Raw genomic sequence first — 13,205 nt, 5'->3', positions numbered from 1 at the left:
TAATCTGTAGTTAACTCATCCTTGCCTTGTACACATGCAGTTAATTTGTTCCATTGAATTCTTTTCTCTGGGACAATTTCTTTTAATTTCTGTACTATGCGTGCTGGTAATGCTACCAGGTTCACTCCCGGTGTTCCTCCAACCGCTTTATTCCTGTCTTCTATTATCAAATCCGCCCACGTGGCGCCAAAGGTCGTTACGTCATCCACCTTTCTTATTTGCTTCCATATGTCTGTTGGCAGGATCACTGGGAATATTAGGTCTATGTCACCAATGGTAAGCACGGTTGATTGTAGGCAGGACTCTACTTCCTTGTAAAACCCTGCAGGATTCTTTCTTATATCGGGAATCGTCTGCTTTATGTTCTTCACCTCCTGTCTGGAAAAGGGGACATGCACATATTGGGCGGTATAATGGGCTGGTGTTACCTGCCCGCTACATTGCCCGTTGCGGGAACCTCTGCTTTGGGCACAAAGGTAGGTGGGACCTCTCTCATAGGAAATGCCGCACTTACTGTCCCTCCCCCTTCTCTCATGTGCAATAATATTCCAGATCAAGCGATGGAGCTGTCTCTCCTGTCCCTCGCTCTAGTGCTCTCTTATATACTGCCATTATTTCTGGTGGGCTGGCCTTGTCGTTTTTTATATCTTTGTCTAGTAAATGTTCCGGCATCGACTGCAGTGCCTTTCTTTTCATGGGCATGGAATGTTTATCAAATATCTCATGTATCTCCATTGTGGGGATACTGGGATCCGACATCCATCTAAACGCCTCTTGTATACATACTTTCAATTTATCGCCCCTCTGTACTGACGACATTGAATGTCGTTGTTGTATATATGCCTCTACCGCTTCCTTCCTATGCCTCCCGATATCCTTACCCCTGTACCCAGGTGCAGTAAACATTTCAGCATAATCATTATCTAATTCATTTTTAAGTTCAAAAAGTCCATTAACATGTTCTCTCACTTCATCTCTCTCTCTACAGCGTGCTAATGCATTAAAATCGAACAATCGCTGCGGTGGTAATTTCCCAATTAACTGTTTCCATCTCTCCACCAAATATTCACCCATACATTCCAACACTACCTGTCTTTCGTTGCTTCTTCAGAAGTCATACATCGAAGCCAGTGCTGCCGTCCCATCATTCCCGTCTATATACATTTCTGCCTGTTGCTGCAATTCCACCTTCCTTTCTTTGCTGATCGCACTGCAAGTTGCCCTTGTGCATCCACTTTGTTCTGTCCCGCCTCTCGCCCCCATGGTTTCTATTTAACCCCGGGAGGGACGGACGGTACCGAGTCTGTATCTAAGGTGGGAGGTGCGGATGGGACAACAGAAGTGGGGAGTGTCTGCTGTGGGCCTGATTGGCTAATAAGAAGTGTTACGTGCGCGGTCTGTGGCTGTGGGAGGGCTTGAGCTACGGGAGGGAGAGTTTGGGCTTCGGGAGGGGTTTGGGCAATAGTTTCTGACGTGCTTGGCCTCGCTTCTGATCTTGGACCCTGTTTTGTATGGATCAATATGTTTTCTATCAATTCATCTGCTATGTGCAATTCTCGTTGTGGATATATTTTTTTTATATTCAACTGGTCACGTCTACCTGACCTCCTTAGACTCTCAGTCCACTCTTCCTCCTCTTTTTCCTCCGCTACTTCACCTTTCGATTTATACCTGCGCGCATGTTTCGCTCTACTTCTAAGTCGGAGCATTGCTTCCCTTCTCCGGTCTTTAACAATATCAAATGCTGCAGGACGCGCTTTCTTTCTTATCAACACCCTTTCCAGGTTATCTATTCTCGCTATCTCAAAACTACCATTAATCGGCCACTGATGGTCTTGTTGCTTTCTGGTTTGCCTATGCCAAGTCTCACAGAATATTATTGCACCCACTCCATACTTCACATACATCTCATATGCCGGCGTTCCCCCAGGTGGTGCAATTTGGCCATCTTCCAAAGATTGTCTACCACAGTGGAAAAACCCCTCTAGGATGGACAATACCCCAGGCTTGTTTCAACCTTCCCCCTGGTTAATCAACCTTACCTAGGGCGTTTGATTTTGCAAAGTCAACTCTCAACCAATATCAGGATTACTTTGAATCGGGGAATGACTCACCTGGAAAATCAATTTGTCCTTCAGGACACAAGTCGTCTGTATACTGACGCAACCAATGACATTGTGTCTGCGTTTCTTGGCTTCCGCCTCGTTTCGGGACCCTCGCCTCCTTGTTCTCTAGCCGGGTACGTCGATCAGGGATCAGATGTGTGCAGATCTGCAAAGGAATCTCTCATCTCTTCTACAGGGCGCCCCGAACACCTCTTGATCCCGGCTCGATCGTCCCGTCCTCGCCGTTCTCCGCCTTTACTCAATTACAACGTATACGATGGAACAAGTGGGGGAGGGTCCCTATTTGGGCACCATCTTGAAAGGGGCCCCTAGGGGTCCCTTACGTCTATGGAAACAAGGCAAGTCACCACACACAATAGATACGCCAGACACAAGGTTCTATTTCCAAAGCTAGGGTTTATTGCAAAGCAAATAGTCTCAGTTGGCCAACTCGGTCTCACGCCCTGTGACATGTATCTCTAGACCTCGAGGGACGCAAGAGAGTGAATTACGTACATCAGTTACATATATACAAAATGCATATCATACAATCAGCTATGACATGTTTAACACCGCCCCTTATTGGGTTTCTTTGAACTCGGTGTGATGATGGACACTTTTGACAATTATGACACCTTCAATATCTATTCTAGTAACAATATGCAATTTTGCAAGTGCAGAGGCATCTTTTAGTTGTTGAACACAACACAGTGCTTCTGTTCTTGGAAGCGAGCTACATACGGGGGAAGAGTCACATTCCAGACGTTGCTATCTATGAGGTGCTATTCGTGTCCTGGGAGCCGACATGCTCTACAGGGTTCGGTAAAGGGGGGCCATAAGAAGAGCATAATTCAAGCCTTTAGCTGCTTTATTCTAACATATTCTACCATATAACGAGACTGGCTGGCAGCTGTGAAATGATTAAATGCCCTGCGGCTCTGCTTCAAGGCTACATTCGGGAGGGAGCCGGGCATTCCTTCCCGGCGCTGCCTACGTTGTGTTTCAACAAACTCTTATTAGCCTCGCGGCCCTGCGGCCTTGTCCTTTCACGTTCAGACAATATTAACAGTCGAGCAGTGTAAGCAGAAAATGTGCTGCGAAGCAATTTGAACAGAAAGCAATGAGCAATTGTTAGAAAACAAAATGGCGATCCTTGTTACATCAAAATGGCCGTTCATTGGTAAACTCGGAAACCTGTATTTCTATCGTATCGTGCATGAGACGGTTGGCTCACGGCCACCAAAATACATTTGCCATCAATCATGAGAGGTATCCATTTTTCTAGACTGACGAAATGGGCACACTGTAGCTGGTGGTGCCCCCTCCCTTGTAATGGGGTTTGTGTGCTACTATGATGACTGTTGTTGTTAATCTTTCCCATATAAAACAGGCCGACTGTTTTGGTTGGTTGCCCTACTGGGTGGCTCTTTGGTCAGCCAGAGTAATGGTCAAACTAGCATTCCCCGGCAGGCTCTGGGCCGGTAGGTGCCACAGATAGTGGTAAGTATTTAGCATTTATGTACCCTGCCGGGATTTGCACTACCACCACAGGCTCTGTGCTGCTGTCTATGGGAGCTCTACTTGCTGTGTCATTTGACCCGGGATTGGAACTATATGTGTCACTCGTGTTGGCAAACTTTTGTTGCCCCCCATATCTGGGTATTGTCTGACATCTAGTGAGTTTGTTACAAAAAGGGGGAGGACTTTTGTTGTGGGCAATATTCGGCGCTTTTGTCCTGATGTGCTTAGGTGTTCTGGAGTGCTGCATGTGATTTTGAGCTTTCCGCCGTGTTTATATTTCTGGGAGATATGGGTAAATGTTTCCCCTCAGTGTCTAACTGATGTGCCCTTGGTCGTTTTGGTGCTTGTGTTTCAATATGGGGAGCTGAACATGTTTGTGGATAAACCTGTCTGTGCTTGTTGGGTAGTGTGTGCTTTAATTCATATATGTGGTAAGCACTGCCTTCCATTCATGTTTTTATCCCTGGGTTCGTTTCTTGAACTTATCACATTCACTCTAGCCCATTTGTCTGTTCCCGTCTAGTGCATGAATATCATCCTCTGTTGCATGACACGTGAACCTGAATAAGCAATTGTATTTTGCATGTTTCACCCATGTTAAAACTCTGTTTATTCTAAACAACTTCAGTTTGGTTTTTGTATCTAGTACTGTACTAAATGCACCTCCTAAATGCGCCATAATAACTTGTTGCTTATTATGGTGCCTGTTATTCCTCTAGAGTTTTGTCTGCTATACAATAAATATTTGTTCGCAAATGCGATTTAAATCCCCAACGCTGTGTTTTTAAAAATCCCCAGCGTTTGTTCATATGTTAAGTTATCGCGTCCGTACAATTATTTCCCAACATTGTGCCTTTGGAATCCACCCCGCAGTGTCCTTGGGAACGTTGCTCTGTGTTGGCTTGCATCCACGGGAAGCATTACATTCTATCCTTAATGGGGTTGTTTCGTCCTTAGTTGCCGGCAACCACGGCGCAGGGGCTCACTTCCTCGAAGCTGAAATTGAACACTGCATGCGCCATGTTGTCGCTCCCGGTTTCACTGTCAGCAGCACCTTAGCTGTTGCTCTGCGTGGGCTGTCTGCATCCAGTTGGCGCCTCTCCTTGGGAACCAGCAATTCCTTGTCCCTCGACCTGGGTCTGTGGCGATTTTTCTCTCGCAAAAGCTTTTTGAACAGGGCTATGTTCAGTCTGGAAAAAGACACTGCGCTTGCAGCGAACTATCAGAAGGCCCAAGAGGTGGGGTAAGCACATGAAGATGCTGAGTGCACAGACAGCAGACTTCTGCAGGAAAGAAAGAAAAAGAAGAGACTCTGAGTGCACAGAGTACTCTTTGTTTTGAGTCCCCGTGCAGGGTCCACAAACTGATTTGTTCTTGGCTGCATCAGCCCTTGTATAGGACCCAGGGGCTGTCCTCTGGGTCATTCGGGGCTGTGGTGCCAGCCCCCTGGCCAGCATCTGCTGACAGCTAATTGCACCTTATGGTGCATGGGCCTAGCTCCCCCGCCTACTTCCTGCCTTTGGGTGGGGCCCTGTTGTTTTGCCTGCTTGTGGGGGGAGGGCAGGGCCTCCCTCTGTGTTCTTGATTCGGTGACTGCGCTCGCCTTTGTAGTTTGGTGGTGGAGAGGGGGAGTGCTGGCCCATTTGCTTGGCTGCGCTCCCCCTCTCCCCTGCCTAGGCAGCCATGTGGCACTGGTTAACCGGCCTTGCCGTTACATGCGGCATTGCCCAGAACTAGTTTATTCTTAACTTGAGCGTAAAGTGATTTTTCAGGGAGTAAGAAGTAATTATTCTTCCCAAGGAGGTAAAAACTCTACTGCATTTTCAACTAATAATTTATGAAAATTAAAAGATTTCATTTTACATGACAGTTCATCTTCACATCTGTCTGTCATATATATGTTACAATTCCTTCTTGTGTCCTGCTTTGCTGGTACCATTGATCCAATATTGTCATTGTAACTATACAAGTGGAAGCACCGAACAGGTTCCAACATGTCAGTTGTTTCATATTTGTTGTAAGGAGTATTTCTTACTCCCTATTTTGTTTTGGGTTGTGAGTATTTGCCTAATTTTAGGGAATAAAGGTCGCCAGTACACCATTTAGATGGAGGTGTAGTTGTGCCTATTAAATTCATTCTGATTGTTAGTTTAAATGGGGAGCAGATTGGATAAGGGGGTGACAGATGACAAGTCAAGTGACGAAAGCATTTGTTGTGGTCTCCATGAACTTGGCAAAGCTAGCTCATATTTATGATACCATAGCCTGCTTCCTTTACCACAGGACTCATGCATCATAATTCGCTAGCTTGGTATGTCCAATATTCATAAGTAGGTCAGGGAATTGGATGGGCTAATTTAATTCTCAAGAGGCACCCAAAATGCCAGACGTTGTGCTATACACGGACCACATTACTTTACTTACCTGCTGCACTACATGTTAGGATATCAGAAATAAACTATAAACAGCTAAGAATGTGCATTACGACATGAGCTGTTTTCTGTGACAATGGGTTAAGTAGATAGCTTTGTACCATTAGCAAGTCCGCCTGGCATGTGATAATTCTTCTTGCAACTGGTCTTTTCTTTGCACTGTACTTATTTGATGGTCGTTCATGTCCAAATCTGTGGCTGTATTTTGGTTATTGATGATCATCAGCTTAGGAAACAGCCTCACGCTATGTAGATGTTGTTTATCAACTGCTTTCCCTTACAAGGGGCTCGGAAGAACTCATAAATCTTATGGTAGAGCATTGCCCACACTGTCTATTTCCTGTCATTCAAATAGGAGCGAAAGTCTGAGATAAGCTCTTTACCGGCAAAAAACACTGATTAGGTAATGACGGCAGTGCTGTGGGACTCCATGAATGGGGATTTACACTGTCACTCTGGCACTCGTAATCCAGTGGTAATGCAGATTTACCGCTATGATACCAGCAAGGTCGTAATGAGGCCCAAGGACCTGTACCACCCCATGCAGCTTTTTCTTTTTTTTATATTCTGTGTTCTTTCGTATTTACTTCTCAGCTTTCACAAATCACTACTGATGATCCAACCTGAAGCTGTGGAAATGTTAGAAATGGTGGTACCTGATAAATCTCACCTAACTAGTTTTACAAAACCATACCACATTGCAGTTATGTTTTACATTATTACTTGCCTGCTATTGGTTATTTATTCATATAAATAATATGCCAGTGATGTCTCTGAAAAGGTGGAGGATGGATGAAGTGTTATTGTACTGCTTTACAAAGCAAGGGATTTACGGTAAGCTTTTATTTTTTAGTTGCAAAAGGTTCACCAGGAGCTTGAAATGGTGCTGTCTTCTGTTCGGTCGAAGAATAAGAAGTTGAAAGAAGAGCTGAAAACGTAAGTCAACAAGAGAAAGCTATGTGCCCTTTTCGGCCATTTAATGACTATTGGTCAGCATTACATGCTTCCATGATAAAATGTGAGAACAGTTAATACTAAAAACAAGCCTGTAAGTGACTTCAGCATTTTAGGGCTTTATTATGAGTCTTGTCATGCGATAGAAAAATTGTCTGTAATTCTGTTACCACCTCTTTTTTGGGCACTTGCAGTATTACCGCCACTTTTACTGCATCTCTGAATTCCGTGTTTGGGGTTTCTGAGTTTGGAGGTAAAGTGGAGGACTCACTTGCAGTAAAATGCTGGAGAAGAATCCTACAAGAATCTGCAGATTTAATGCATGGTATTAACGCTTGCGGTAAATCTGCCAAAAATCTTCATGGAACCCAAAAAATGGGGATTTACACCATTTGACGGATTGGCATCTAGTGAGAGTGAAATTCCCTGAGCTTTTTGACTTTTATTTTATAAATAAAAAGATGCCAGTAATTCTGTCCCAGAAAGGGGATGGGAGAGAGGAAGAGTCTGCTCATCACACCCCACCTTTCATAAAGCTCCATGCCAAAAGCATAGTGCCACCTGCTCTCCGGTGGCCATGGAATGGTTCAAAGGTCAGCTGTGCATTCCTCACAGCTGCTGTGACCCAAAATCACTGCAGACCGAGGCTGCCTGCAATTTCTGCACCTCTGTTCCAAAATATAATAATGTTTCTGTTATTCATCTGATGGCAGATGTGAGGAATCCTGTGGAGCCATCACTGATCCCTGGCCTGGGTTCGCCTCCCATGTGGCCGGGGGATGGCAGCTGCTTCCTGATCCTGGGAGTGGTATTGTGGGGGAGGATCACATGGGTGGAGATGGCTGTCCGGGAGATGTGGTGACCCCATAAGGAGAGGGGCAGTATTCTTTCATTCCATTTGAAGATTCCTAAATTCCTGATGGGATGATGTCATTATTTTTTTTTTTTTTTTTTTTTTTTTTTTTAATTCCCATTGTTTATAACCTCATAGGTTTTTACAACATGTTTTAAAATTTTTCTTTCCCAGTTGCGCCGTTTGTTTAGTATCTACCTAGGGACACCACTCCTATGGATTCCTGTCTCTTATTCTGAGCTCGCGCTCGCGCGCCGGCCAGACGTGTGCGCCTCCTCAGCGGGTCCCTGTAGGCTCTTACAGGTTCAATTTGGCCCATTAGCTCTTTGCAGCGCGACAGTCAAGAACTTCGCGGCTGTCCTGGACCATTTAGCCGAGTCCCCGGCTATCAGCCGTGACCAGGAGGTTTCCTCATCCAACGTCTTGGCTTCATTGAAGAGTGGTGTCAGATAGGATTGTCTCTCATCGGATAGTGCTGGACAGATCATTAGCAGGTGTCATTATACAAATCCCTCCAAGTCTGAAACTCTAAAACCTCTTCTTACTAGACATTCCAGGCAGGATAACATTCACAACCCATATGTACATAACACACACATAACACTTCCTGTCTCTGATGGTTTTATGTTAAATGAAAATCTCAAAACAGTCACCTTAGAAGTCCTATAAAACCTATGGACTCCAACTCCCATAAAGCCTCATGTATTGAGATGAGGAAGAGGAAGGAGGAGTCAATATGGATCAACAGACCCACTGAGCTAAACATGCAGACTAGTGGGTCTAGGGAAATCCCACCACACAGGACATTTAAAAATGGTGCCAGCATTTGTAACGGAGCGATAAGCTGAACGAAAGGAAGCAGAGTCACGGGTGAAGGCAGAGGCACCGGAGCGGACCGTGCTGAAGAGAACGGGTGTTCTCAAGATGCCGCTTGCAAGCAGTGTTTACTGGTGAGGCGCAATGCCACAGAAGATCCTGCGGGCACCTGGAGAGGACCGTGGGGTCCAGGAGCGCCGGGAGCATGGCAACGACAGCAGAGCTGCTGGCAGAGCGGTCAACACCAAAAGCAGCAGGCTCGCCGGCAGATGCACACGGGAGACAGCAGAGGAGCTGATAGAGGGTCTGTAGACCAAAGAACGCCATCCCGAGGTGAAAGCCTCACCACAACAACACGCCACAGGTCGGAGAAACTGCCAGACACCAGTGAGTTGACCCAGAGCTGTTGGGAACCCCAGGGCATACCGACGGGCGTGGCAACCATTAAGAACTTTATTTGAATACCGACCAAGTAGAAAACGACAGAATGTACACAAATCCTCATGTATGAGATGTCAATATGGGGAAGATTGGAGCAAGTATTAACAAAAGCCAATTAACACATTGAAGAAGTTAAAAGGGTGAGCTTGAACAAGTCTCCATATATGAGATGCCAATGTGGGAAAAGTTGCAACAAGTAGAACCGAAAGCCAAGAGAGTATAGACAGTGAAGTAATACAATTGTGCTATACTGAAAGATATTGAGAACATTTTTGAAAAGATGCCCTGGTGGAAGAAATACATGCGTAGGGAGTGGTTTGGGAGACGTTACCTGTCAGGAGAATATACCGGGTGATCTACAGACCCCAGAAAGGAATTCCTGGCAGGGAAGTATACCAGGAAATCTGTTTATAATATTCAGAGGCTGCTGGCATCCTGGACAGATATCTGGCAGGAGAGTATACCAGGGGATATGTAGAAAGCAGATTCAAAAGACTGCTGACATTGTGGCAGGAGAGTATTCCAGGGGATCTGTTGAAAGCAGATAAGAAAAGAAGACGTGGTGGATCAAGCACCAGGCAAGTTGAAATAAAATAACTGTTAATATTGTGAAAAGATTACTGGCAGGAGAGAGTACACCAGGGGATCTGAGAAATCTACTAAAGGCTTCCTGGCAGGGGAGTATACCAGGTTGATCTCCATAAGAAGTTGTTGTTTTGAAAGAGAAATTGGTACTTTCACCATCCTTGAGAAATTATTGTTTGAAGGAGACATTTTTGCTATCCTCAAAAAGTGATTATTTGCTAGAGACGTGTTGCCATCATCAAGGAATCATTATTTTCAAGAGATGCTTTTGCCATCCTACCCGAGACATCCAGGGAAGGGAATTCTCCCTCTGGAGACAAAGGATCCACCAAAGGATTACTTTGGTGGATTGATCTATTTGTTTTGAACACTTTTTTACCAAACGTACACCAGATACACTTTCCTTATACTTTTAGTTGCTCATCTTTAGTGTGAGGGTCACATTAATGTTTTGGACACAATGGCAGTGTATATCATTTTTACGACAAGACACAGACTGATAGTTAGTTTTAGTTTCCTAGTTAGGGAAACTCTCCTTAGGATAGGGACAGCTATGCCTTTATCCAACCCTTTCTTTTCAATAAAAATGTCTGATGTTGAAAACACTCCCACTTTGTTTCCGCCTCTCCTTTCTGACCCCTCACACAGGGTAAACTCTAAGAGTAAGCTACACCTGGTTATAGTGTAGTGATTGATAGGAGTACATCATTATTACAGTTGCACCATTTGGATATCATGCAAGTGTCAACTCTGTGAGCCTAGACATATGTATGGGCAATATGTATTAATGGCAGCCTGGCTGTACTGTCCCCAGTGAGACAATAGCCAGAATGCTGCCCTCCTATTTATTAATTTATTTATTTGTTTGTTTGTTTGTTTGTTTATTTATTTGTATGGCGCACCTTACCCAGGGGCAACAGGGCGCAGGCAAAAGATAATTCGAAGCTTACAATGTTGCAGAAATATACACTTTGAGGTATTAATAAAAATAGTCAGAATTACAGGAATAAAAATATACAAATCTTCATACATACAAAGTCAAAAATCTATGCAGGGGTAAATATACAGATATGTACAGGGCTGTTAGAGGCGGGTAAACCTAAAAGAATATTCAGGATTACAGAGGTAATAAGGAATAAGAGGTATACAAGTCTTCAAACATTAAAAGTCAAAATCTATACAGGAGGTAAGTGTACAGAAGTGTGCAGGGCCGTTAGAGGCGAAGGCAGAAATACGAACAAGAGTATCACTATCTATACATAGGTGTAGGAAAGTGCAGCTAAATACAAGGGTTATTGGAGTTAAGGTGATTGGTGAGGTGTCTTCTAAAGTGCGAGTATGGTTGGTCAGCTCTTAGGTTGTGAGGCAGAGAGTTCCAGAGCGTGGCAGCTTTCACCGGGAAACTGTTCCCACCAATGGTGGAGAGTTTGAATCTGGGGATTATCAGACGGTTGGAATTGATAGTTCTTGTTTGTCGGATGGAGGACTTTCTCCTTACCTTGTCCATCAGATAGCTGGGGGCGGCATTGTTGAGGGCTTTATGGGTTAGGGAGGCCAACTTTAGTTTGATTTTGTTGTCTGTAGAGAGCCATTTCTGTTGGCGTCTAATGGTTGAGATATGATCTCTCTTATTAATGCCGAGGGCAGCTCTCAAGGCATTGTTTTGTAGGATTTGGAGCCTGTGGATAATGGCTTTGTTGGCACCGCTATAGAGGGCATTACAATAATCAAGCCTAGATAGTATGAGTGCTCTTGCCAGGATCAGGCAGCTGTCATTGGATAGGAATGGTCTGCCTGCCCTTATTAATTTGCAAGTGTACGCAGTGGTAGATGCTAGTGAGTTAACCTGTTTAGTGAATGACATAGTGGCATCCAGATAAAAGCCAAGGGTTTTTACTTCCCTGGATACTCTGATGAGATTACCATCTATGTTGAATTCGGCATATTCAAGGCCTAGTTTGTTGATATTAGCAGGGGTACCTAAGATGATGAGCTCTGTCTTGTCATCATTCAAGCATAGACCATGAGATGCCATCCATGCCTGAATGATGAGATATACCCTATTCACCAACTCACTGTCCTTACTGTGATCCCCTGAAAGTGGGAGGAGAATCTGAGTGTCATCAGCATAATTAGTGTAGGTGACACCCAGATGGTCCAGATCGTCGAACAGGGGTTTGGTGAAGATGTTATATAGGGTGGGGGAGACGCATGAGCCCTGCGGGACTCGGCAAGTGATAGGAGAGGGGTCTGCTGCTGCTGAAGGGGAGAAGACTCTCATAGTTCTCTCACTCAGAAAGGATTCAATCCATTTGATAGCTTCTGGGGAGAAATGAGCAGCTGAGTCAAGGTGTCTGCAGAGGACCTTGTGGTCGACGAGGTCGAAAGCCGCGGAGAGGTCAAGTAAGAGGAGGAGTGCTGTCTTGCCCTTGTCCCTCAGATCATCAATTTGGGTTTTCAGATCGATGAGGGCTGTTTCCGTGCCGTGTAGTGGGCGGAAACCTGATTGTCTGGCGCCTAGGAGCTTGTGTAGTTCTAGGTATTTTTGAATCTGGACATAGGCAACTTTGTCCAAGATTTTCAGTAGGAAGGGTACCGTTGTGATGGGTCGGTAGTTGGTAGGGATGAGGGGATCGAGCGTCTGTTTTTTGAGGAGGGGGAGTACCCAAGATTGTTTTAAGTTGGAGGGGATACTGCCTGAGGAGAAGGAGGCGTTTATAAGTTTGGAGATAAAGGGTGACAGGTCTCTGGCTGCGTCCTTTATTATGTGTGCAGGGCAGATATCGCCTTTACAGTTTGATGGTTTAAGAGAGAGGATGATTTTCTCAACCTCAAGGGAGGTAGTTTTAGAGAAGGTGAATGAGTTAGTGTGTGTACTTGGTGAGGCTTTGGGCGGAGATGTGGGAGGGTTAGTGAGGTTTAGGGAATCTTTTTTTAGATGAATTTTATTTTGTAGGGTGTTTATTTTATTTGCTAGTGCTTGTTGGATGTCTGTGCACCAGGTCTGGTTCTTGGTGCAGGTGTCGGGTGTGGCTATGGGTGACTCAAGTTCCTTTAGTATGGAGAAGAGTTCCTTCATACTTGAGTTGGAGTTGGCAATGCGGATGTTATAGGAATTCCGTTTAGCTAAGCAGATTTCAGCTTTGTAATGACGAGAAATCGTGTCCAGGATGGCTTTCTTTTCACTGGAGGGGCATAATTTCCAATCAGCTTCACATTTGCGCTTTTTTAGACGGAGGACTTTGAGTCTTAGGCTTACTGGAGCGAAGTTTGAGTGGGGCAATTTTATCCATGGTAGTTAACATGATTTTATTATACTCGTGAACTAGTGTGTTGGGATCTAGATTGTCTGGCAATGCGTTTAGGGTTGGAAGGATAGCTGGGATGATTTTTTCTATTGAGATATTTTTCATGTTTCTTGTGAGGCAGGGTGGTGCCAGTGACACAGTTGTGGTAGGTGATCTAGAGGTCAATAGGTTAAATGAGACCAGCGAATGG

The 13,205-nt window shown here is 44.8% G+C and overlaps 1 protein-coding gene across 4 annotated transcripts in view; it reads left to right on the top strand.

The window, feature by feature from the left end:
- CENPK (centromere protein K) overlaps positions 1 to 13,205 on the top strand; it is a 1,342,106-nt gene that overhangs the window by 589,660 nt on the left and 739,241 nt on the right. For all 4 annotated transcript variants that reach the window (XR_011280634.1, XM_069627356.1, XM_069627355.1 and 1 more), the window contains exon 6: positions 6,912 to 6,994. Coding sequence is in view for 3 of the 4 variants with exons in the window: in XM_069627356.1 (XP_069483457.1) it covers positions 6,912 to 6,994 (83 nt within the window). In the remaining variant the exon portion in view is untranslated. The remainder of the gene's footprint in view (positions 1 to 6,911; positions 6,995 to 13,205) is intronic.

Source organism: Ambystoma mexicanum, chromosome 6p, assembly GCF_040938575.1.
Source record: "Ambystoma mexicanum isolate Mex_15411 chromosome 6p, UKY_AmexF1_1, whole genome shotgun sequence".
Taxonomy (NCBI): domain Eukaryota; kingdom Metazoa; phylum Chordata; class Amphibia; order Caudata; family Ambystomatidae; genus Ambystoma; species Ambystoma mexicanum.
This window is presented reverse-complemented; position numbering and strand designations above follow the sequence as displayed.